The 26,116-nt window shown below is 40.0% G+C and overlaps 2 protein-coding genes and 1 long non-coding RNA gene across 11 annotated transcripts; 1 reads left to right on the top strand and 2 right to left on the bottom strand.

The window, feature by feature from the left end:
* Positions 1 to 1,029: 1,029 nt before the first annotated feature.
* ASB15 (ankyrin repeat and SOCS box containing 15) lies at positions 1,030 to 17,926 on the bottom strand. 8 transcript variants are annotated; one of them, XM_062609701.1, is made up of 10 exons: positions 17,902 to 17,926; positions 10,821 to 10,962; positions 9,698 to 9,750; positions 9,470 to 9,601; positions 8,894 to 9,052; positions 5,885 to 6,130; positions 5,077 to 5,248; positions 4,125 to 4,695; positions 3,397 to 3,550; positions 1,030 to 2,063 (listed from the first exon to the last, which is right to left on the bottom strand). In XM_062609701.1, exons 2-10 carry the CDS (start codon positions 10,934 to 10,936, stop codon positions 1,891 to 1,893), a joined length of 1,776 nt encoding a protein of 591 aa, XP_062465685.1. In that variant the 5' UTR covers positions 10,937 to 10,962; positions 17,902 to 17,926; the 3' UTR covers positions 1,030 to 1,890. The 8 variants fall into 8 exon arrangements, with proteins under 8 accessions (XP_062465685.1, XP_062465687.1, XP_062465682.1 ...); XM_062609703.1 differs by having other exon boundaries at positions 10,821 to 10,949; positions 17,902 to 17,923; XM_062609698.1 differs by lacking the exon at positions 17,902 to 17,926 and adding an exon at positions 14,777 to 15,176.
* A 66-nt stretch (positions 17,927 to 17,992) lies between these two features.
* NDUFA5 (NADH:ubiquinone oxidoreductase subunit A5) lies at positions 17,993 to 23,362 on the top strand. Of its 2 annotated transcripts, XM_062609708.1 has the most exons (5): positions 17,996 to 18,152; positions 18,603 to 18,647; positions 19,309 to 19,425; positions 22,567 to 22,632; positions 23,158 to 23,362. In XM_062609708.1, the coding sequence occupies exons 1-5, from the start codon at positions 18,132 to 18,134 to the stop codon at positions 23,257 to 23,259; spliced, it is 351 nt and encodes a 116-aa protein (XP_062465692.1). In that variant the 5' UTR covers positions 17,996 to 18,131; the 3' UTR covers positions 23,260 to 23,362. The 2 variants fall into 2 exon arrangements, with proteins under 2 accessions (XP_062465693.1, XP_062465692.1); XM_062609709.1 differs by lacking the exon at positions 22,567 to 22,632 and having other exon boundaries at positions 17,993 to 18,152.
* Positions 23,363 to 23,739: 377 nt separating this feature from the next.
* On the bottom strand, positions 23,740 to 25,160 carry LOC134159106 (uncharacterized). The gene is made up of 2 exons (XR_009963041.1): positions 25,046 to 25,160; positions 23,740 to 24,492 (listed from the first exon to the last, which is right to left on the bottom strand). It is a non-coding gene; the product is annotated as an uncharacterized LOC134159106 (long non-coding RNA).
* Positions 25,161 to 26,116: the final 956 nt, after the last annotated feature.

The raw sequence follows: 26,116 nt of genomic DNA, 5'->3' as shown, positions 1-26,116 counted from the left end.
AAACTTCCCCTGTTTAAGTTTGAACCCATTACCCCTTGTCCTGTCACTACAGTCTCTAATGAAGAGTCCCTCCCCAGCATCCCTATAGGCCCCCTTCAGATACTGGAAGGCTGCTATGAGGTCTCCATGCAGCCTTCTCTTCTCCAGGCTGAACAGCCCCAACTTTCTCAGCCTGTCTTCATACAGGAGGTGCTCCAGTCCCCTGATCATCCTCGTGGCCCTTCTCTGGACTTGTTCCAACAGTTCCATGTCCTTTTTATGTTGAGGACACCAGAACTGCACACAGTACTCCAAGTGAGGTCTCACAAGAGCATGCCAGACACCTAGCCATTTGTCACAAGTTCTTTTTCACCCTGGTGAAAACCTCTGGCAAAAAAAACCAGAAAAGATGTCTTGGAAACCCAGATGAACAGCAGCCCCAGTGAGAGCAGAAGCAGCAATTAAGCCTTCTGTTCAACCTTCTACATGTCCCAGACCAGTCATATCCATTCCTTCCATTTGGTTCTGTAAATCTGTTGTGAGGAAAGACAGACCCACAAAGGACTGGTTGGACAGAGCCTTGGGAGACATGGTTTAGTGCGAGGTGTCCCTGCCCATAACAGGGGGTTGGAACTGGATGATCTTAAGGTCCTTTCCAACCCTAACTATTCTATGTTTCTATGACTGATATAGCTGCCTTTGGAAGTGGAATTTACATCTCTGACTGAGGTGTTAATAAGTTACATGTGACAATAACATCCGGCAAATACGGGGAAGTTCTGAAGAACAGGGAAAGCCAGTTCAGGGAGCAGGGCAGAAGGATGCTTGAGCTGATGTTGGTTGGTGCAAATGTGTATCTGTGTGTGATAACCAGCATATCATCTCTTAAATATCATGTTTAGCTAAACTCTGACTATGTTCTATGTAATTACGACACTCATCAACTGAAATATATTCTTTGTTTAGGGGGACTGGTTTGTTGGGGTATTTTTCCCCCAGGAAAGAAGGGATGGTAGAGCAGAAAAGGCAGGAAATGTAATCCACTTCTCATAGAGTAATTTAAAGAATTTTTAATCAGATGTGATTTAATTTAGAGGTGCAGAAGCATACTGCCAAGTGAATCACAGCATGACGGAGGGTGTTGTTTAGTCTGGTGGAGAACTGATCTATCAAAACTGGTGAGAACCATTATTAAAGTTATGACATTGCAACATTTCTCAATTGAGGGAATATGCTGCCCAATTTCCTGGTTTCTCTGTCAGAATCTACTCTTTCTTTAAAACAGCCTACTTAAAGTCCCTCAAATTTTGCCAGGCCTTGAACATGCAGTACTGGCACACACAGCAGTCATACCTGGGAAGAAATACTTTGCAAAAACAGCTAAAGAGAATCTTGTAAGTGTTTGGAGAATTTTATAATAGGACCATGATCTTCAAAGTACAAAACGTGCTACGTTTTGGGCCAACTACATGGCAAAGACCTGCATTCAGTGGTTTAATTTTCTTTGCCAAGCTAAATTAGACCTTTATATTCTTTTATAAATAAACTAGTGCCACAAGGTGAGAGCATCAGTTGTATTTATCATCTTCATTGGGAAGTCCATCATGAAAATTCTTCTTTTATCCTTTCATCCTTTATTCCTCTGAATTCCCATTTAGAGGGTACTGTTCTACATAATTATTAGAGCATCCTTATTCTGATTTTAGTTTATATTTGGGTAGCACAATGTTGTGCTAAAACATGATCTTTAATGTACTAGTTCTGAAGAAAAATTTGTTCCCATAAAAGAACTATTCACAACAAGTATGAGAATGTTGTAAATGAATATGAAACACAAACAGCTCTTTAGCCAGTAAAAAAAAAGTGAGGAAATGAGTCAAATTACAGACTGTGTGCAGTTATTTTTACAAACTATTCTAAATGTATCCCTTTTCCATACAGATCATATTCTTTATATAGGATATAGTTCTTGAGAATTGGTGGAAGTGGAAACTTCTTCATGGAAGACAGTTGCTGCAGTCTCTTTAACCCCAAGAGCTTACGTATTTTCAGGCGACAGAGATGTTTCAGTGGGCGAGGATTGTCTAAAAAAGTGATAAAGAAATGGTGGGAATATCAATGCCATTAACAGGGATTTTAAGCCAGTTAGCAATCTCAAAACATGCTCTAGTAAAATCAGTAGCACAACCTAGTATCTTGGGGCATTACGATTTTACCACTACCAAATACAATTCTTGTCACTTCAGAATTGTGATGATACACGAAACTGAGATTAACCAAACTTCCTCTGTCAGCAAACTGCTTAGCATTATTGTCTCACTTTGGGAAATGTCTCACTTTTGGAAATATATACACTGCACTGTCTCTGGTGCACCCATGGCACCATCCATTTCATCATTAAAGCAGCAGGGCCAGACCTTCTCATGCTCAGGCCTGCTGAGTCTTCTAAACAAATACTTCTTACCAGAATTTACCTCAGTCAGAGCACTCAGTCTAATTTAGCCTTCCTAAGCATAACAAAAACTTTCACCATATTTGGAATATCAGTAGTTAAGACTACCAAAGTATTTGGATGTTCCTGTGACACTAACAAAAAGGAGTTCCTCTGCATGCCAGTGTAAAATACTGAAGCAAAATTAAATACAGGGTACCAGTCTTAAACCTAAATATTTTTTACAATCTTAAGTTAAATAAAATTCTATTTAAAATTAAAAAGAGGTCAAAATTAATGCAAACAGAGAGAACATTTAATACATTCTTCAAAAGATTTCTTTAAGTTAAAGTGGGTATAACTTATCTCTGGAAGGTCCAGGCTAACGTGTAGAAATCCAAAATTAAAGCATATGTAAGAAATATTATTCAATCATGTTATTAGTAATGACAACTCTAGATGTCTATCAAGTAAATCAGAATTAGGAAATGATGGTACAGAGGCTGTAATGGAATATTCATTAACATCACCTATCACCTTGAATATAGCCTAAACCATGCTCTCACAATAATTCTTCAATGATTAATAGACTTGAGAGACCAAGGGAGCACAAAGGATGGAAGTACAAGCAATATTCCTCAATAAAAAGAGTTGTGCCCCATAGCTGTGCAATGACTAGTGTCACATGGGTTAATAAGGTATTTGAGAAGTACCTCAGTAACCCGGTTTAACTAAAAAGGCTTCCCACACAACTGTGGCATTCCTTGTGAAATTAATTCCTGCAGATGCATGTTTGCCATATTCCAGACTGAATAGCTAATTTATGAGCAGTGGCAATCTGTCTCAAGAATTGGATGACAGGCACAACCTGGTTCTTGGCTAGTACATATTTGGACTGCTAAAACACTTTGGATGAATGTGACCCTACTTCAGCAATTAAAATTCTCCCATAATAGAACATTATTAACTGGAAGTTATATATTTACCCAATATTTGACGTATCTCTGTCCACTCTTTCTGTGTTTCCAAGACAAACTTAATTTTTGTGCATAGAGGAACATAATCCATGTAGTCTATGAAAACACGAACCACTTTTCCTGCTAGATGTTTCAACCAAGGAACAGCAATAAAGTCACAGAACTGAAAGGAAGAACATAAGTCATAAGTTAAAAATCTGTGCAGAATGCCAAAATTACACATTTTCAAGCAATTACACAAGCTAATTTAAACAAAGTATTAGCAATGACATTTAACAGTCATAAACCGATGTCTCGGTACATTACTTCAAAAGTAATTTTCTTCCATCCTTAACCTTTGTGATGCCTTAATTCATCTGGACAGGCCTGAAGGCCAATAATTACTATAACATTGCTATAATTTGCAGCCTTGTTTTGTTCAACAGCGATACCTCTTTGGAAATACATCCACACCACTGGTTTAGGATAGGAACAGAAATTCCAGAACCCTGCCTCAAAATTTCTTAAAACATCCTTCCTAAAGCTCTAATATAAGAACCCCAATCTAAAACCAACCTATGTACATAATTTTCTCTATCTCAGAGTAGGAAATGTAAATGGTTGTTTTATTTTAAGGGTGTTTTAAAAAAAGGATTTTGCCAGTATGTTAATCTTAATTCTGCACAGTAATCTGGAATATTTAAAGATGGCTTATGGAAAGAGCAAAGTGAAGAGAAGGAAGAAAGTTATGTATTTACTGGATTATCCTTTATTACAGAAGAAGTCCACCCAGGGAGAATCTCTTCCTCTGGAGTTGACCACACAAAAGAATTTCCAAAGATATCTTGATGCATACAGTCAAAACACATCTCCACATTATATCCATGATTGAGCAACAGCCTCAGCATCACCTCATCATTCAAAGCATACTGAATGGCACTGGGGAAATGTGTATCATTAACCAACATAAAGTAGCAGTTGACATTTGCTCCGTAAGATAGAAGCAGCCTTACAGTTTCATGGTTGCCAGCTCTCACTGCCACAAGAAGACAGTTTAAAGGATCCTTGTTTGGATTTGCTCCCGCTTTGAGCAGTATTTCAGTGCAAAGAATGTCATTGTTAGAAACAGCAAAATAAAGTGCAGTTTTCCTTTTGTCATCGTAACTATCTGAAATGTGTTCAGCCAAGAGAGTATTGACATCAAAACCATGTTCAATGAGGAGCTCTAAACACTGTGAGTTCTGGCCATCTGCTGCTGAGTGAACAGGGCTTATTCCACTTTTTTGTATTGCAGTTTGGGATGTGACCGGAATGAGATACTTCAGGGCCCTAAAAAACAGCGAGAAGAACTAGTTAGGCATCGGTTTCCTGAATAACAAGAATGACCCTGATTCAGCTATATGCTAAATTACCAGCTAGACACTTTAAGCAGGAATATGCAAACACAGAAACACCAGTTTTGAACACTATCAAACAGGACCTTGGGTTTAAGTTGTTTTAGTGGTTTTCACTCAGATCTAAGGAGTATGTTTTGCATTTTGCTTTGTTTATGTTAAAAAATGGCTTGAAAGTTATTTCAAACTAATGCTACAGTAGGCATTTCTGAAATATAAATGCAAGTTTATAACATTTTCAAGTTTACCATTCTTCAATGTGACCTTCTGCCACATTGAATCTTAAAGAAAATGTGAAGGTCAAGCTCATACTCACAGGTAATGCCCCTCATAAGCTGCTTTGTGTATGGGAAGCAGTCCTGCCTTAGTAGGCACATTGCCACTTCCTCCATATTCCAAAAGAAGGGCTATGCAGTCTGGATTACCTCCTCCGGCTGCTTCAAAAAGTATTGATGCACCATCATCTGCTAAGGCCTGAACATCTCCACCTTGAGAGGATATAATTATGTTCAAAATGATTTGCAGATCATCATATGACTAATCCCAGAGTACTTTCCTCTTCATTTTCAGATGTATTTAAATTAAAATGCTACCAAAACAAGAAATATTTCTTGTGGCAAATTTAAAACTCAAAAGGCTAAAACAAGGGATGTACACAGACAAGTTCAAATGCTCACCTGAGAGAGGTCTGCTTTGAACATAAGTGTTACAACTGAGGATTTCCAAAATTCTGGCATATTTCAAAAATACTTAATTTCATTAATTAATACTAATATAATTCTGCACAGGGGAGGGAGGAAGCGAAAGGGAGAGAGGGAAGGAAGGGAATGACAAGAGTAAAGAGAAAGAAAGAATGGCAAGAGGGGCATGTATAGCAGCAGTAAGGTCCTCCTTGACTGAAATGGATTGGTATCAACTCTGCCACTCCTCTCATATGTGTTATGGAAACATGCAAACATCACTCCAGTCTAGCAGGAACTCTCATATATGCTTCATTTCCTTCCAAGAAACCAATCTTCTCATTCAACACTACTCTCTCCTTCCTTTTCCATGATCATGCTAAAACACCCCAGCAACCAGGTAAGACGTATGCCCGTGCATATCTTTACAAATAAAATACATACCTTTATGAATAAGATGCTCCAGCACATCACAGTGACCGCATTCAGCAGCTACGCCTAATGGTGTTACTCCATATCCATCCTTAAGGTTCACATTTCCGCCATTCTTCAGAAGAAGAGCAACAATGTCTTTGCGCCCCTGTTTTGCAGCTTCATGCATTGCTGACCAACGTTTTACACATGGCTGGTGGATACTACAGTTGTGCTTAATCAGAGTGGACACCATTTCAAAAGAGCCCCCTCTTACAGCTTGAAGATATTTTAAAAAGGAAGAAAATAATACATTTTCAGGTATTTTACCTTAAAAGTGAAAGACATCTATTAAGTTCAGAAAGGCTTTTCCTTTTGTACTGATATGAGGAAATTAAAAAGATTCCCAGTCCTAGAAATCTAGGAATCCAATTTACCGGTAAGTTAGTGGTAATGTCAGCTGCCCAGGAAATCAAGGTAAACCAACAGAAGCTGGAAAATATGTCAGTTGGGAGCACGGAGGGCAAAAGCAGCGCCACTTTGATTCTGAGAAAGCAGAAGCAGGTGTATCAAAGGAAAGCAACAATGAAAATAACATATTTGAATACTGTTCTTACTTCTAACGTTGGTGTAAATATTACAGTGTCCCCAAAAAAATCTGCTTGTGGCTTTGTCATCTAGTAACTCTAATTCTAATGTACTCAGTGGGTGTTGTCAGTCAAAGTACAGTTGATATCTGTCATACTTAGAGGCCATGTTCTGTCCTTTTAGGTTCCATGGTTTGCAAGGGTAACTACACCTGCAAAATTATTTACATATAAAATAGTGATCCTGAGTGAGAATCTAATTTTACTTCTGAATAAGAGATCTCTCCACTGACTGGTGGGCAGCCAAGAGAGATAAGCATCATAGGCTTAACAAGTTTAACTCTTGTGAATGTGCCATTATATAGTTAAGAAGGTTTTGAAGAGGCAATACTCTTTGTAGTTATCCACAATTGTTTTGAAGTAGAGTATTACCAAATGTACCTGGAAGTAGAAGTCATCCCACTAGACAGAAACTTCTTCTGCAGTTACCTTTTTACTAAAGAGCCCTTTGGTCCAGTGATTTAAAATTAAAAGGAGTAACTAAATAATGAGCATCCCCTATTAAAAGTCAAGTACCTGGTCCACTAGACAAGTTTGAAATGTATGATGCACAGCAATATCTACATCCACATTTTCAGTGCTAAGTGACACAAAACCATAAGAAGCATCACATAAGCAACACCTAACTGACAAACCTCACTTTCATAAGTTTGTATAGAGAAATATCTAGGAAAATAAACTGTCATTATAAGGGGCAAAGACCCTTTTCAATAGTTCTAGTTAACTCCTTGCAGCATTCATTAAAAACAAAGGCTACAAATAGCTTTGAAGTTTCATAGTCTAACAGTTCCTAAAAATAACACAAAGTTAAGTGCCAAGTGCAAGGTCCTACACCCAGGTAGGAGCAATCCCAGGCACAGCTACAGGTTGGGCAGAGAAGAGATTCAGAGCAGCCCTGCGGAGAAAGACTTGAGGGTGCCGGTCGATGGGAAAATGAACATGAGCTGGCTTCAGTGTGCGCTCACAGCCCAGAAAGCCAACCACATCCTGGGCTGCATCAAAAGGAGCGTGACCAGCAGGTCAAAGGAGGTGATCCTGCCCCTCTACTCTGCTCCTGTGAGACCTCACTTGGAGTATTGTGTGCAGTTCTGGTGTCCTCAACATAAAAAGGACATGGAACTGTTGGAACAAGTCCAGAGAAGGGCCACAAGGATGATCAGGGGACTGGAGCACCTCTCCTATGAAGATAGGCTGAGAAAGTTGGGGCTGTTTAGCCTGGAGAAGAGAAGGCTGCGTGGAGACCTCATAGCAGCCTTCCAGTATCTGAAGGGGGCCTATAGGGATGCTGGGGAGGGACTTTTCATTAGGGACTGTAGTGACAGGACAAGGGGTAACGGGTTCAAACTTAAACAGGGGAAGTTTAGATTGGATATAAGGAAGAAATTCTTTCCTGTTAGGGTGGTGAGGCACTGGAATGGGTTGCCCAGGGAAGTTGCGAATGCTCCATCCCTGGCGGTGTTCAAGGCCAGGTTGGACAGAGCCTTGGGTGAGATGGTTTAGTGTGAGGTGTCCCTGCCCACAGCAGGGGGGTTGGAACTAGATGATCTTAAGGTCCTTTCCAACCCTAATTCTATGATTCTAGAGCAAGACATTGCAGAGGAACCTTCTAGAAATGCCTCTGGGCCTTAAAATGTTAATACAGTAATTGCATCTGACAAGTCAACAAAAATTTGGAGAATGAGTTTACTGGTAATTGTATTATAGATTGTATTTTCTAATATTGTATTAATTTTGTAGATTGATTCTCTTCAGGAGAAATTAGAAGCTAATATAGCTAAATTACTCTTGTATAGTAAAGCTCATTTAAGTCTACCAATAGTATAAAATCTTCCAAAGGAATTCTCTTTCTTTGAATTGAGGTATTATTTAGAAATGCAGCTGAAACTTATTTTCAGTGAAAGAGGGGAGGGAAGTGACATGGAAGATTCTGAAATTGAAAACACTTGCCTACTCTGGAAGAAATCACCTGATAAAACACACATCTCCAATAACCTCCAGACCTCCACAAAAATACATTTAGGCTAATGCATCTGCTTATTCTTACGCTGTACTTGTACCTTAGGAAGGTCAAACAGGACCAAAGGTTGGTAAAGGTTTTATAGCACCTGAAGGTAGAGATAAGGTTCCTTTACAAAAAAATAGGTCCTGTTTTCTTAGGAGCAGCTCAGAAATCACTTAAAGCATAAAGGGCATCTAAGGTGAGCTCAGTGATCACCTAAAGCACAATGAGTGCTGAACGCTGGTACATTTCACCAAGTACTGGGCATTTAGTTTCATCTAAAATGATGACCAGCATCTAAACCACACAATCCCACAGGAGTTCTAGGGAGAGTACTTGGCAGATGGGAAGTGCTGCCATTCGCTCTGATTAAACCCAGGGAGAAGAGACAATTACCAATAAGAAGTGGAGTTTCTCCTTTGTCATTTGTGGTATTGGGCCAAACACCCTTTTCCAACAATGTTCGGACATTCTCCACAAAGCCAGCTTTTGCTGCCAAAGTTAATGGTGTTTCTCCATCACATGTTTTGTATTCCCACATTGCTTTATAAGATGCTAGAGTAAGAAAGTGAGAAAAGGTAAGACAAAACTAAAGCACAAGGGTGTTAACACATACACATATACTAGAAATCCTTAAATGTTAAGTCTTTATGAAAATTACTTGTAATTATGTTTAACTTAACCTAACTAGTACTGACAAACATACTGAATACTGAACAGTAATTTTGTTCTGTAGGTTTCTGAAGAAAACATTAAAAACAGCCCAAGTTCTCTGTTGATGCAAATTAATGCAACTTTCCCCAAAAGAAAATTTGCCCAAGTACTTAAACAATATAAGCAAGATGCTCCATGGAGGATTTGATCATACTTCGTTTATTGAGAAGTTCTAACCTGTTGTCATGCATGGCTATTTATTGCTGTATGATTCTTTGGTGCTTCCCTTATATTGTGGGATATTTTCACTTTACTCACCATCTAGAATGGTTTCAAGTATTTGCTGAATAGGCTGAACTGCAGCCTCATGCAGTGGAAACCACCCTCTTTCATCAGCTTCATCCAAAGCATATTTCTGTTTCACTAGTTCTTGGAGCCCAAATACTTCACCTTAAAAAATCCAACAGATAAATGAGATGCAATTGGGAAAATAACATACAGAAAGCTTATTTTTGCAAAGGGACTATTTTGGTTTAGGGTTTTTACCTTGCTTTATGGATGTTACAATTTTCCTATTTTCCTCACTAGGTGGTACAAAACTATCCAAAAAAAAAGCAGAAAATAGAAAATATAAAGAAAAAGTAGATGCATTCTAATATTTGCTCAGTATTTCCCATTAGGTTCTCATCTCAGCCAACTTTCCTTTGAATACATCAACTACAAACTTGATTAGTCTTGTGGCCTCCCATGTTAAACTTGTTCTGTGGTCCTTCAGAGTACCTAAACTGCTCAAGTGCACAATTCCTGCGGAGGACTGACCTGATAAAATTCCTAATTTGGTGAAGAATTCTGAAATGGACTAAAAGCTGTATTTGCCCCACACTACAAAAATGATCCCATCAGATTCAGAAACCTTCAGACAGCAAACGAGAATGTGACAGTGTCAGAATGTTAATATTCACTAATGAAGGAGAGTTTGATGATCTCAGTGGAAAAATGGTACCATTTTCCCTGGAAAAGAGTTGGTAAGAATTTTAACAATACCATTTAAACCTCCATGAGATGGGATTTAATTATTGGTGCCTGCTAGCTCTTTGAGCTATTCTGGTGGTAAGAGCATATTAAAAAAATAGATCAGATTTAATAAAAAAGCAGCCAAATAACCCAGTGGCTCCGTGGAGAGCCTTCAGTGAAAAGGGAGATTCCAGTCCTACAACAGCCCAATGAGGGCCCAGACCTCCATGAGAGCCCACAGGAAATGGGGAAATGTTAACAGTCCCCCATGACTTACAGTTCTACATCCTTCCATTTTAGAAAGAACAATCTACAAAATGTATTTATGGAATTATTGCTGAAGAACTATTAAGACAAAGTTTAGCTTTATTTGATACACTTTTCATAAGAAGGTAAATGGCCTGAAAAGCAAAGTATTAGTTTAGCCAAGTGAGTATCACTTCCCAAAGCTCTCATCATGCCACGTAGCCCAGCTAAGCCCTACATTTCCTAATTACAGGAACCACTCTTAACCATAATACTGAAGTCATGTATGAACACCCACTGGAACACCCCTGTGCTGTTTTCATTGGTGTTCTAGTTTGGACTAAATACTAATGTCTCAAAACATTCTTTAAAATATGGCATAATCTCTAACATATTGAATGGACAGTACCTGTCATTACAGCTGGAAGACACTGGTGGTTTGGCCCCATTCGATTGTTGGATGCTAAGCTGTATGGCATACTCAGTGAGCAGATCTTCAACCAAATCTTCTCTTTCATCCATCATTTTCTATGGTGAGCTATAACGATAAGCTATTTTGAGATACACACAAAAATATACTGCTAAGGATCATATCTTGCTTAAGGTACTTTTTGTAATAAAATCAGGTGTTTCCATAAATGTCTTTTAATTTAATAATGTTTTTTGAGTTTATTCCCCTGTCTAGTGGAAGTGCTCCTGCCCATGGCAGCAGGGGGTAGAACTAGGTGATCTTTAAGGTTCCTTCCAATCCAAACCATTCTAGGATTCTATTTTAAGATGTTAAAATTCCCATTTAAAGATGGTGAGCCCTGGAAACATGTAGCACTAGACATGCCATTTAGGAAAAGCTCTCTTTATTGTTCAAACACTGCATTTATCATCTACAGACAAATACTGGAAAATTTGTGAACCATAAAAAGGAACTTTTCCTCTTTGAAACCTGTGGTCATCAAGCCAGTGAATATATGTTGTCTACAGGAGCATGAATAATAATAGTAAACACAGTTATCACCTCAGAAATGATTCCTGTCAAACACAAGCATTCACAAATTCATGAACATAAACACAAACACATATACATTTAAAAATTATAGACAGAAATGCACTCAAATTGTTTGAGAATTATTGACTTCAAACATGCCTGGCTGCAGCTACCTAGGTTTTTACTACTGGGTTTAAGGTTTTGCCAATTTTTCTGTTTTATTCAATATTAGTAGATTCAATCTTAGTTTATCCTTTAATCAGGCAGAGAACACCAGATGTTGAATTATTTTTAAGTTTTAAACTACTACTCCCACAGTTTACATGCACTGTGCCTATCCCACAGAACACTTATCATTGCCAAATTGTTGCACACATACTAAACAATTATATTAAGCATCTGTTGTATGTTTCTGATGGAATAAGGGTAATTTTGCAATTAGAGAAGGAACACTGCAATTAGAGAAGGCCATTTTCTGAAAATTATCTTCAAGGTAAAGTGCTAACCAGTTTCCTTTTTAGACTAATTACTGCATTGTTCCTGCAAATATTAAGCCAATCAAAGTACTACAGCAAATATTATAACCCCATACACAAATACTTTACTACTTAGAGTATTACAATAAAGCTTGCAAACCAAAATTAAATTAGTAAGGGCTGATTCAGAAGTTAAGGGTCTCCTGGATTCAGATTCCACGTAATGCAGCTTCCAACCCCTTGCATGGCCCAGGTTTTTAACTGCAAAGATGGACTATCTGAAGGAAAGTGGAAAAAATCTCGACTTCCATCCCATTTTCTTTGAAGGAAAAAATAATACAATTTTGGTCTTGACTGACACTTCTGTCTGCAAAAACCTTCCACAAGTAACAATAAATATTCATGGACACATTTTATTTTGGGGCTTAGAAGAATAGACCTTTATGTTGTTCAGAAAAGACAATGATTCTCTGAAGGGTTCTCTGCTCTCTCCTTTGGTGTCTCAAACCAAGGCTTCACCATAACAGTGCAAAAGAAGATTTCACACATCAGTTTGACTGGTGAACTTGTCAGCACAATGCAGGCACATGTACCAGAATCTTTCACATATTACCTAATGTTAAATCTACTTCACATCATACTAACTCTGAAAAGTTCTCGAAGTTATCTTCTGGCATACTGAAGTTTAGGCAGAACTTCTCATGCAAAAAAGGCTTCTGAAATTACTGAGACTACTGACTGACTGCCATCCTGTTGGGCAGGATGTTTGTTTAGTTTTAATGTAATTTGCTTTATTCAAAAGGAAGGTATCCCATGCCAAACTTCCAAGATGTAATACAAACCATAGCAACTTTAACATGCTACACAAAACAACGCAGCTGAACATCATTTTTTTGGGGAATGCTATCACAAGTTTCTTACTAACCAGAATGTAAAATTCTCATAATCAGTAAGGCCATGAAACTGAGCCTCTCTTCCTCATCCCTTTTTGGCAATGAACTTCACCAACAGGCAGGAGAATTCTAAGTCAAGTTCTGTTGTGCATTTATCTTCACATTTTTATAAATATTTTTCTAATTCTTAAAGCTTCCATCATTCTGATAAACCTTTTAGATAGCAAAGATAAAATCCCTCTTTGCCTTGCAGATCAATAAACACATTTACAACCTCTTCTCGTCATCAGCTAAAAGGGAAGTACGTATCCATTAGGATAGTGCTCCTAATGAGACTAACCAGTTAATTTATGTAAGATAATTCCTTATGGAAAACCACATAACATTCATTATCTCTTGCTTCCTCCACAACAGCTTAAAGGCAAAGAGAAGCTACCTCCCCTTTCTTCACACCTTACATTTTGAAAACCCTCCGTTTGAAGACTTCATGCCACTGCTGAAACTCTTGAAGCATACTTTTAATGAATCATGGTCACCCAGTAAGATCCACATGGATGGACACTTGTGCCCCACAATCCCTACTGAAGTTGCTGTCCTTAGGAGAATTGAGACTGAAAATTATGTTACAGCCCATTGTATTATATCTGCCCTACAGCCTGATCCAAAAAGACACCTGAAGACTTAGACCCACACATGGAGAAGTGTCTGAAAAATAGGCTGGTTTGGTGTATTACAGTATCTATATGGTTTAGTCCTGTGAGGTGATCAATACCCTCCAATGTTACTGATTCCAAGGAGAGAGGCAAGTGCACAGAACACCTTGCAGTATAGCTGTTTTGTAAAAAAAATCCTTTTATTTCTGGAAAAACATGTATTGCCTTTCTACCTCCTCTTTCTCTCCAAAAGATTAGAGGAAGAAATCAGCTTACAGGTCATCATGGAAACGTTTTTTCCTCTGGTCATGTAACTTCCACACTTGTTTGGTCAGTCATCTCCTGCAGTGCTGTATTCCCCAGATGGATTATGCCACAGGCAACATTAAGCTCTGCTTGAACACAGACTTAACCAGAAAGGTCTCAGATGAGCAGTGTTTCAGAACTGTTGTGTGCACTGCTTTCAAATTATCTTATCCCACAAAAAATATATTATAAAACAAGAAAGTTAGTAAGGTACCAAGTGGCTGTGACAAGGTAGAGTAAGTATAAGGCAAAGAGCTCATCACAGCAGAAGTTCTGAACACATTGCTATGGGTCTATACACGCTTCGAGATCCTGACGTACAATATCACTGCTGGTAATATACTGTGTTGAGGTGACAAGTTCCAACTGAGGAGTGGATGTTCCACTAGGATCACAGTGGAATATAACAGTGTGGCTGGTACACTGAGCAGCAGCAGAGACATCCCCGCTGCACTACGTGATGTGGCAATGAAAAAGCTAAAAATCTCAGCAGCAAGATCTTCTTCCATTCACGTATGGAAGCTTTGCAATTTCCAGAACCAGGCACTAGATCACAAAAAAACAACTGCAAATGCTTACTCTAAACAACTTTTGCTTTTTGTATTACCAAAAATATTTTCCTTAAATAACACTGAGTAGTCTGATATTTTTTCCATTTATGCCTGAAAAACTAGATTTACTTCTCACTGGCTTCCTTAAAAAATAAAAGGGTTTGCTCTCTTAAGTTACTGTTTTTTCATAGAAATAAATCTGACCTACTTGCTAATCATGGAAGTTGCATCTTTCCTTGGAAAGCAGTCATCACTTCTAAACACATAGGTATAAAGTTAAAAGTTATGCGAGTGTTAATGTTATTCTAATTTCTTATCCTTAAAATAAACTAGACAATCCTAGCTTTGCTTTCTATAAATAGAGGGCCCTTAGGCATGCAAAGAGGTTATTCATCGCAGTAAAATAATTAATAGCAATCTAAATTTGGACTCAGTCTATTAAATACTACAGTTTTAAGCTCTTTCTCTGTTAGTCTAATTGGCGAGCATACCATATATTCTCACCTTTGCAACCCATTATCTTGCCACTGTTACTTTGGGGCCTGCTTTTTGAACAGCCAGGAATGGTGCCCTGCAAGCTGATGGGTCCTGTGATACTTCTAAAATTAAATACGCAGTTGCTAGATAAATTAAGGTCTGACCTTGTGCAACTGTAACATAAGCAGACTTGACCCACAGGAAAGTATTACACATGACTTCTCTAAAATCTCGACAAATGTAACACGAGGTCTGGATGGTATAATAAGATTATCTGTGCCCTCATTGGTTCAACAACTCTCATTAAGAAAATAAATTATTTGCCAACTTAGTCTCAAGGGCTACATTAAAAAAAAGCTGTAACGTATTTACATAAATTAAATCAAATCTCTGAAGACTGAGCCTTTCACTAGTTGTAGACCACCATATTACACCACAAAACACTGATCTCTGAAGCTGAGAGGATGCAAAGATTCAGTGACAGACAATTACTGCGCTTCTTTCACTAGATTTAAGAACTTGAAATTGGGCAAAGAAGCAGGAGGCACAGCACCACAAACAGCAATGATGCAAAAGCAGAATAACCTCAAAGTAACACCAACAGCAGCAGCACCCAGCAAGTTCAGTCACATGCATGGGATGCGGAAGACGATGGATATTTATCACTGATGCCACACCTCTGCCTTGTTTTGGTTTTAACCAATTATTTACTGTCTTTACCAAAATGAACAGACAAGAAGGAAATGTAACAAACTGAAACAACGAACTTATAACTTATCAATTGTTCTGATGAAATTAAATTGTTATGCTGTGAACCCATCTGTGCCCCATGATTCACCTGCATTTACAGACCCATAAAACTGTAAGCTTAACTAAGGCATTACATGTATCTCATCTTTGGACACAAGATCAACAAAAACATTTAATGACGATAAATAATACTGCAATTTCTGACAGGGCAACTATTTGTGGAACTTCTGTGGACTGATTTAATGAACTATCTATCTCATCAACATGGCTTAGTATTTTTTACTATCTGTACTAGGACGTGGTAAGGACACCTACACGCTTGGGTTGTCTAAACAGAGTTAGAACTATTGTTTGAATGATGCTGAGATCACCAGGCACAGCGCGATTTGTCCTGTGGTCGATTAGTATAATCAGGAGACAGATCATCTGGTTGGATCCTCACAGAGAAGGGTATAATGCAGAAATAATCCAATAAAGAAAGACGGAAATGTTTAAAAAATGTCATTTTGATAGGAAAGAGGGATTCTCAGTGTTTTGGAAAGAAACTCCAGGTCTCTCTGATACAATCTCAAAGAATGCCTGGAAGTGGAGAAGCACAAACGTGAAATTCTGATGTAACCTGTATTAATAATTTTGCTTAAATTATGGAATGGCGGGAGTATGTGTCTTATTAAAAGACTGGCTTTCAGGGAAAACTCCAACTTGTTTTGTTGGGTTTGCTTAGCAGTGATGGAAAAGATGAGCTCAAGAGCAGGCCAAAGGAATTCTGAAGAAATATTTGTCCAAATAAATACCATGTAAACTTACAGTTATTACCAATATTTCTCATCATGCAAAATTCACCCTTTAAATCAGCAGCTAGGCCATAATGACACACCTTAATAGAACAGCTGGATCTTCAAACGAATGTCATGTTTATATCTACCATTATTTTTTTTCTCCCATTCTCATGTCTCTTAACAAATTTTTCTTTTTCCCTTAAGTATTTTATACTTTTTTTTTCTTTATTAACTGAGCAATCACCTGTTTGCCGTATTCTATTACAGCAATCCTTATTTTTGATTCTGTAGCTAATTAACTACTTCTAACACATTTTCCTGGTCAAATTTCACAGCTAAAGTTCATAGAAGGTATAGGCATGCATCTGCTTATTAAACAAATTCCAGAACACTTCTGTGTATTCTCTGAGGTAGAAATTTACCAACCTCAGGAAGACCTGACTGATAAACAGATGCATACAATCCTTTAGTATAGTAACTTTGCAAAAAAATAGGTAACATTCTAATTGCTTATAAGCTTCTACATTATTTCTAATGAGACCTATTCCCAGGCATAAAAATTCCTACTGTGGCACACAGCATCAGTTATCAATCATATTTTTTTACATCACAGAAAGCTTGAATTCATCTAGTAGAAACTTTTGCAAACCCTAACATGTATTTCATGAATGTCAGAAACTGAAATGTATTCAAATCACATGTATTACACCAAAATCCACCGTGAGTGAACATAAACATCTTTATTTCCAAGCATACATCAAACAAAACTGCTCTGAGCGGCAGCCAAACATATTTCTGACACTTTTGAGGCTTGACATAGCTGTTTGACCCATGAAAGAGAGCTCTGAAATAAAGTCTGAAGCTTGGACTCTGCAAAATATTTTGGAAAATCAATCCAAAGCTATGAACCTATCACCTGGCAAAAGCCGGTTGATTTCAACTGCTGTCACCACCCAAACACATCAAAAAAATTACACTGCATCTTTATTAGAAACGTGCTAAAAATCTAAATGCACATATCACACACACAACTTCTGTGTGATGCATTTCTAGAACAGCTTTTTCAATGAAGTACCTGTCATTTAGAAAATTTTAACTTCTGCATACTGACCAAAAGCTGTCTTTAGAATTTTCACGTCCACCGCTATGAGTAAACATGTTTTGACTTAAAAGGGATAACCAGATCTGTGATTCTTCTCAGGGCAGCAAAGCACAAGCTGCAGCGTACCGCTACAGCAGACCCTACCCACCAAGAAGCGCTGAGTTACAAACCCCCACCTGCCTTCGGGTCGGACAGCCGCCTCGAACAAAGGCCGCGCACGACCCCGGCCTGTCACAGATTCAGGAACAGGACCCGAAAGCAGGCCTGGCTTCTCACACCGAGCCAGGCCTCCCACCGAGCCAGCCTGGCCTCACAGAGACACCGCCTCCCCTCCGCTCCAGAGCGAAGGCCCAGCCACCTGCCACCCAACCGGTCACCACACCACCGAAACGGCCCGGTTCTCTTCAACGGGCGAGGCCGCCCCGCACCGGCCCAGCCCGACCCCAAACCCGGCGGCCGAAGAACCGGCCACCTCATCCACCACCGTGAGCTCGCGCCCCACCCCACAGCCCGGCGCTTACGTCACCGCCGTGCCACAAACCGCATGCGCGTTTCTCACGCTCCGCTCGGCTTCTCTCGCGGCTTACCGGGACTGGGGCCGGCGCAGCAGCGGCGCATGCGCAGAAAGGCGTCCTTCGCCGCGTCCTCTAACTGGTCCCCACAGGCGCCCGGCGCCCCGTGCGCGCATGCGCGCGGCTGACCCGGTGTCCGGCGGTGGAGGGTGGAGTGGGGCGTTTCGCGCAGCGCGGCCATGGCGGGGGCGTTGAGGAAGGTGAGGTGCCGTGCCGGGCGGGTAGCCTGCTCTGCAGTGGGGGTCTGTCCCTGGGGAGCGGCGGGCGAGAGAGAACCGGGCGCCCCGCGAGGGCAGGGCTGGGGGGAGCATAAGGCCCGGTTCCGCGGGGTACGCGGGTCAGGCGCCAGGTGCTCGTAGGGCAGCAGCGAGTTACCGGAGGGGCGGGTCCGAGGAAGGAGGCGGGTAAACTGGAGCTTGCCGCGCCGTGGAGGCTGCTAGCAGCCGTCTTGTCCTGTGGAGACTCCTTTTGCTCGCTCTCCCGCCCTGTCATAGCACCGCAAAGCGTATGGGATCCCGTGTGTGTAGTGTGAGGCGGAGACGTGTCATGGAGGGGTCCCCGTCAGGTGTATATTGAGCCAAAACAGAATCCTCGGGTAGCACGGAAATGGATGCTTAGGTATACTAAATGTGTTCATGCTCTGTGTGCAGACCACTGGACTTGTAGGATTGGCCGTAACTGAAAACCCTCATGAGGTATGTCATGACTCTTCTTGTGTATTTGATGGAAATTGTCAGCGAGATGAAGGCTTTTGGGTACATATCTCTGTAGTAGGTACACTGTGTAGCATAAAGCAGTCACAACTTATAATAATTCCAAAGTGAGAGGGAAATGAATTCTCAGAAGTTTAATTGATACCATTAGTTTATTTTGTACATTTGCTTTTTGTTGCATGTGCTAATTTTTGAGAACCTCCTTGGTATACATAGTTTTATGAACTAGTATTTGATTTCTCTAATCTCCAAGGTAATCTTTCCCCAGGTATTTTTTCAGAAACTGATGGTTCAGATGTGAATTTACTAGATTTTTTTTAAAGTATGGTTAATATTAGAAACACAGATTTTATGGTTTCCATTTTGCATCAAACGTACTACAGATTGCAACTTTTTTTTTTCCTTTGAGGACTCTGACAGTCCTCACTTCTCAGTCCTGATAAATCCCAGTCTTAACCAAGACGCAGTTCTGTGGTTCAGACTTACTTACTTTGTTAATCCTACTTTTCTGGATACTATGTTGATACTATTCTGAATACTATAACCCTCTATATTTGTGTATAGTTAGATAGCTAGTAGGTTAAGTAGGACAAGTTAAGTAATTCTAGTTGTGTAATTTAACCATGTCTTGTCATCACTTCAGCGCCTGCGAATGCTGTACACAAAAATCCTTGGTGTCCTGCAGAACATTCCCAAAGATGCAGCATACAGGAAATACACTGAGCAGATTATAAATGAGCGGTTTAATTTGGTGCAAACGGTAAGTACGGTGCTGCTTCATAAATGTTACGCATGAAAATATTTTTAGGATGAGAAGAATGATTTTCCAGATGACTGGCTCTTTTCAGGAGTATATGTGCCCTTCAGGTATCAATTCAGAAATAATTGAAGACTTAAGGTTTATTTTTGTTACTGACTGAAACATTTTCATGGTGTATTAAAAAGAATTGTTAATTTCTTTCTGATTTTCTGTGTGAAAATTAGAAGAAAACATATTTTTTTTAGATACATTTTTAGGAACAGTGGTAATTTCCACACATTTGCACAAAAATGCATGTACTCTTAACAGTGTAGGATCTTAGCACAATCACACAATCACAGAATGGTTTGGGTTGGAAGGGACTTTAAAGTTCATCTAGCTACAACCCCCTGCCATAGGCAGGCACACCTCCCACTAGATAGGGTTGCTGAAAGCCCAGTCCTTCCCTTTGACATTTTAAACTGCATTTTGGTACGGTAAACTATGCAATACTGGAATTGTGTATTTAAGATGATAATTGGAAGGTTGCATATCCTTTTATAAAAACCTAAGATCAAAATTGTCTTCCAAAATACATACTGAAGCCATGAGCTGCTAATTATTCTTCGGATGTCATCAGATTGTACTTGTTTTTTTTATATTTATCACTGAGAGTTTAACGTTTGATTTCCAATAAGAAAAGTGTGTGAGATTTCTTTGATAATGTAAAATGGTAGAAGATAGCTAATTTGGTGCAAGGCTTGGGGAAGATTAGAGCGTGATAGAATTATAGAATCATAGAATAGTTAGGGTTGGAAAGGACCTTAAGATCATCAAGTTCCAACCCCCCTGCTATGGGCAGGGACACCTCACATTAAATCATATCACCCAAGGCCTTGTGCAACCTGGTCTTGAACATTGAAAGGGATGGAACATTCACAACCTCTCTGGGCACCCTGTTCCAGTGCCTCACCACCCTAACAGGAAGGAATTTCCTCCTTATATCCAATCTAAACTCCCCCTAAGTTTTAACCCATTACCCCTTGTCCTATCACTACAGTCCCTAATGAAGAGTCCCTCCCCAGCATTCTTATAGGCCCCCTTCAGATACTGGAAGGCAGCCCCAACTTTCTTAGCCTGTCCTCATACAGGAGGTGTTCCAGACCCCTGATCATCCTCGTGGCCCTCCTCTGGACTTGTTACAACAGTTCCATGTCCTTTTTATGTTGAGGACACCAGAACTGCACACAATACTCCAAGTGAGGTCTCACAAGAGCAGAGTAGAGGGGCAGGATCACCTCCTTCGACCTGCTGGTCATGATCCTTTTGATGCAGCCCAGGATACTGTTAGCTTTCTGGGCTGTGAGCGCACGCTGCCTGTTCATGTTAATTTTCTTGTTGACCAGTACCCCCAAGTCTTTCTCCGCAGGGCTGCTCTGAATCTCTTCTCTGCCCAACCTGTAGCTGTGCCTGGGATTGCTCCGACCTGGGTGTAGGACCTTGCACTTGGCATGGTTAAACTTCATGAGGTTGGCATCAGCCCACCTTACAAGTGTGTCAAGGTCCCTCTGGATGGCATTCCTTCCCTCCAGCGTATCAACCGAACCACACAGCTTGGTGTCACTGGCAAACGTGCTGAGGGCACACTCAATCCCACTGTCCATGTCACCAACAAACATGCTGAACAAGACCGGTCCCAACAAAGATCCCTGAGGGACACCACTCATTACTGGTCTCCTGCTGGACATTGAGCCATTGACCACAACTCTTTGTGTGAGGCCATCCAGCCAGTTCTTTATCCACCAAGTGGTCCATCCATCAAATTGATGTCTCTCCAATTTAGAGGCAAGGATGTCATGTAGGACAGTGTTGAATGCTTTGCACAAGTCCAGGTCGATGACATCAACTGCTCTACCCCTGTCCATCAGTTCTGTAGCCCCATCATAGAAGGCCACCAAATTGGTCAGGCAGGATTTCCCCTTAGTGAAGCCATGCTGGCTGTCACCAAGCACCTTGTTGTTTTTCATGTGCCTTAGCATGCCTTCCAGGAGAATCTGCTCCAAGATTTTGCCAGGCACAGAGATGAGACTGCCTGGTCTGTAATTCTCTGCGTCACCCATTTTCCCCTTCTTGAAAATGGGGGTTATATTTATTTCCCTTTTTCCAGCCGTAGGGAACTTCACCTGACTGCCATGATTTTTCAAATATGATGGCCAGTGGCTTTGCAACTTCATTTGCCAGCTCCTTCAACACCCACAGATGGATTTCATCAGGACCCATGGATTTGTGTACATTCAGATTTTTAAGATGGTCTCGAACCAGATCTTCTCCTACAGTGGGCCTAGGGTCTTCATTCTCACAGTCCCTGCATGTGCCTTCCAAGACTTGGGTGGTGTGGTCAGAGCCTTTGCCAGTGATGACTGAGGCAAAGAAGTCATTCAGGACCTCAGCCTTCTCCAAATCCTGTAAAGTCAGTTCTCCTGAGAGCTTCCTGAGGGGGCCTATGTTCTGCCTAGTCTGTTTTCTTATTTGCTATGTACCTGTAGAATCCCTTCCTGTTATCCTTAACATCCCTTGCCAAGTTTAATTCTAACTGGGCCTTAGTTTTCCTAACCTGGTCCCTAGCTTCCCGTACAACATCCCTGTATTCTTCCCAGGCCACCTGTCCTTGCTTCCACTTTTTAAAAGCCTCTTTTTTCATTTGAATTTTCCTCAGGAGCTCCTTATCCATCCAAGGTCTCCTGGCCCTCCTGCTGCACTTCCTTCTAGTTGGGATGCAACACTCGTGAGCTTGTAGCAGGTGATCCTTGAATATCAACCAACAGTCTTGGGCCCCCATGCCCTCTAGGATTATATTCCATAGAACCTTACTAAGCAGGTTCCTGAAGAGGCCAGAGTCTGCTCTTTTGAAGTCCAGGGCAGTGAGCTTGCTGCATGCTCTTCTCACTGTCCTGAGGATCTCAAATTCGACCAGCTCGTGGTCGCTGCATCCAAGGCTGCCCTGGAGCATCACATTTCCAACAAGCCCTTCCCTGTTGGTGAGCACGAGCATGGCACCTCTCCTTGTCGGTGATCTGGTTAAACTGTTGTTTTCATAGTTTATGTGGGCTTTCTACTTCTCATTAAATACAGACATTTATTTATGTGTATTTGAATACACAGGAGACTGACGTGCAAAAGCTACAGGACAAACTGAATAGTGGTCACATAGAAGAAGTCATTTTACAGGTAAAATGGGAAAAACAGATACAAAAGAGAGCTGTGGTTTTCAGTGTTCTTTTGGCTAAGCTTTGGTCAGAAAATCAACAGTTTTCCATATCTTCATTTGTGGCAAAACAATCAAACATAAAAAATCTAAAAATGAATTGTCATGTGATTGGGATGACCATGCTGAAACCTAACACAGCACATGTTTACTATCATGCTTACATTTGTACCTTGGTGTACCTACACTTGTTCTTACAGAGTCTTAAATCAGCGGAAAGGGCAGAAGGCCATTGAATAATATTGGGGAATAATCCAGATAAATTGGAAAGTATCATGAAGTTATCATTGGGAATGCCTTGGTGAACAGACTGCCTGCTATTTGGGGGTGATTCAATATGGTTTTTAGAAACAGAACCCAAAACACACAGTTCCTTTTGATAGTCTGTAACTGTGATAGGTAGTGACATCACCTAGATAATGAAGTAGAGATAATTTAATAGTCAGTTGTACAGAATTTAAGAATTTGTATATGGTGTTTATTAACAGGCTGAAAGTGAGCTTTCTCTGGCAAGAAAAATGATGCAGTGGAAACCATGGGAGCCTCTAGTTGAAGAACCTCCTTCTGACCAGTGGAGATGGCCAATCTGATTTTCAAAAGGGTGTAAGCTCTTGAAAGTTGAAAAAAGTTAATTATTAATCTATTATTTCTGACAGTTGTCCTTAAATTAAAAATAATAACTTCATAAAAACATGTTTCATCCCAATCTCTGTTTATATTTAGCAGTCTAAAGACTGCTTCCAATTTCTTGTGAAAATGTTTTTGGAAATTTCTTTCCAGCTGTTATACAACCTTTGGTTTAGTTTCTTTAGTAATTTATTATTAACAGGGTATTTGTGTCTTTTTATTTTTACAATCTGCATCTGTATGTTAACAAATACCGATATTACAGGCCATTTGAAATCCGAATCCAAGTTGTAGAAAAGTATGATCCTGCCCTTCTTTCGCACCTTGGGTTGTGCATTTTTGCCAGCCACTGCCGGTGTCTAACCAGACAAATTCGGAGATCAGGATCTGGTGACTGGTGTCTGCCGACATCAGTGGTAATTCTGTCTCAGGGGAAGCTCTGGAAAGACCCGAGAGTGGATGGGCAAGGGGAGAAGGAAGGCTGCCCCTGAAGGTGAGAGTAAAGAACAGGTTTGTTGTTTAGCTGGTAGGTTACCATGCTTGGCATCATACGTATTGCACAGACTTTACTATTGGGGTCTTACAAAGACTTGGTATATAAATATGTATACTTTATAGATGTATACTATTGATTCAGACCTTGAATATTATGTAGTAAAGGAAGTAAAATAGCTGATCTTTCTTGATATATCTAGCTAGGTTCTTTCAAGCATTTAAATGGAAACAGTGCCAGCCTTTCCTGATTGTTTACAGATTTCAGCTTACAAGCTCCAATTAAAATACCCAGACCGGATCAGAGGGACTATATGAATTTGCCTTTACTCCTAGTTTTTTTTCAATAGTATTGATAAAGTTCTTACAAGTTTAAAGAGAAGAATATAGCTGTATGACAGAAATCTGCTGTTCATTAAAGTTTACAATAATGACACTGCAGTGTGTAACATTATGTAACATAGCTGGTTTTCATAGTCATTAGGCCTATAAGTTTACCTGTGACATCATTATTATTAATAATTAATTACGTCTTTACATAGTATTTCATATAGTCAAGGTATTAGAGGAGTAGGACAGTGGAATTAAAAACCCAGGAAGTATACCTAGGGTATTGACTCTAGCAACTATTTTCACTGCATTCTTTAGCATTGTTTATTTCAACTATTATTACTATCATTACAGAAAGTTTTAGATTTTGAAGACTGATGTCCTGGTTTAAGCTCAGTCATCAATCAGCCATGCAGTCCTCACTCGCTCCCCCACTTTCCTCCCCCCGCTCCCAGAGGGATGGGCTGGAAAATCAAAAGAATGTAACTCTCACAGGCTGAGATAAGAACAGCCCAGTAACTAAGGTATAACATAAAATCACTACTGCTACCAATAATAATAATGATAAAGGAAATAACAATGAAAGAGAGTACAATACCACCTGCCGACTGATCCCCAGCCCGACTGAGCAGTGAACTAGCCCTTCCAGATAACTCTCAGTTTACCTCCTGGGCATGACGTGCTGTGGTATGGAATACCTCTCTGGCTAGTTTGGGTCAGGTGTCCTGTGTCTGCTTCCTCTCAGCTTCCCCTCCTCCCTGGCAGAGCATGAGACTCAGAAAGTCCTTGATCAGACTAAACATTTGAGCAGTGACTAAAAACGGTGGTTTTATCAGCACTGTTCCCAGGCTGAAAGTCAAAACCACAGTGCTGCACCAGCTACTAAGAAGGAGAAAAAATGACTGCTACTGCTGAACCCAGGACAACTGAAAAAGAGGGAAGTATTTTGCTTCACTGTTTCGTTTAGAAGGGTTTTCAGTCTTCAAAAGGGTAGAAGCTGGTCTCTTCTGAGATAAAACCACTAGATGGCATTCCAGAAGAGAAGTTTGGTAAAGTTAACATGCACAGTTTTCACATGAGAAATATTAAAGGATTACGAACTTGGAATGAGGGCAAACAATGTCTGGTGAGAAATGCAGGTGAGTGGATGTAGGTATAAGTATTGAGCTAATGCGGGAAGAAGCAAAATAAAAAATAAAATAGTCCAAAATCTGGTATGAGTGGTGCTGGCATGCAGTACTTGAGGGGGGTGGAAAAAAAGTTGCCAGAAGTGGTGACAATTGTTGGACCTCTTTCATAACTGAGACATTAGCTGAACTCTCTCCTTGTGCGGTTATTTTCTCCAATTCTAAAGCTGTATTTGTTGCATGACTTCCAGTAGCTCTCCAGGAAGCTCATGAATTTGTTGCAAGGGAAAGGAACGATTTTTCTTGTCGTATTGCTGCTGAAATTTGTCTTTTAAAAGTCTGGTCTGAGTTTCACTGATCAAAAGTGTACTTGCACCTTCTCCCTTTCACAAATGTACAAGTATGTCCTCAATATAAGCCCTAACAGAAGTTATTCACTACCTTGAGGGGATTTTTTTTTTCCCAGGACTTATTTCCTAATGTATATTCTCAGTGATTTTTCTGACGTATGAGTGTTTGTTTCACATGACTCAAAATGAGATCATTCTCTAAATCTTTCTATCCAAAACACTGGATTAGCCTTCACAAATGCTTTAATTTAGGAATCAGTTAACTGGAATCTTAAAAAGCTTCTACTGAAGCCTACTCCAGGAATCATTAATAAGGATTTTTCAGCTTTGTGCTTTTTAGCATTTTCTGCATTTTTCATTATTATCATCATTAGTTAATTATGGTTTCATTATCATAAATTAATCACCTATGCTACATAAGATTACTAAATTAATTAGTATTATATTGTAGCATTAACTTTAGTTAGTGAGAAGAAAGGGAGGATTGCAGTTCTGAGATGGAATGGTATGTGCCTTCTGTG

Source organism: Pezoporus occidentalis, unplaced genomic scaffold (genome assembly GCF_034315485.1).
Source record: "Pezoporus occidentalis ecotype Australia unplaced genomic scaffold, CSIRO_AGI_Poc_V1 ctg14, whole genome shotgun sequence".
In the NCBI taxonomy this organism is placed as follows: domain Eukaryota; kingdom Metazoa; phylum Chordata; class Aves; order Psittaciformes; family Psittacidae; genus Pezoporus; species Pezoporus occidentalis.
Note: the sequence above shows the minus strand (reverse complement) of the source record. Positions and strands in the feature narration are given on the sequence as shown.

Excerpts from the sequence above, each read along its gene's own strand:
- NDUFA5 (XM_062609708.1), top strand. The coding sequence starts at position 18,132 with ATGGCGGGGGCGTTGAGGAAG. Across the intron at positions 18,153-18,602 it reads TGGCGGGGGCGTTGAGGAAG|ACCACTGGACTTGTAGGATT; the intron begins GTGAGGTGCCGT and ends CTCTGTGTGCAG. Across the intron at positions 18,648-19,308 it reads TAACTGAAAACCCTCATGAG|CGCCTGCGAATGCTGTACAC; the intron begins GTATGTCATGAC and ends TCATCACTTCAG.
- ASB15 (XM_062609701.1), bottom strand. The coding sequence starts at position 10,936 with ATGATGGATGAAAGAGAAGATTTGGTTGAAGATCTGCTCACTGAGTAT. Across the intron at positions 6,131-8,893 it reads AGAAACTCCACTTCTTATTG|CTGTAAGAGGGGGCTCTTTT; the intron begins GTAATTGTCTCT and ends AATATCTTCAAG. Across the intron at positions 4,696-5,076 it reads GCTTATGAGGGGCATTACCT|GGCCCTGAAGTATCTCATTC; the intron begins GTGAGTATGAGC and ends GCTGTTTTTTAG.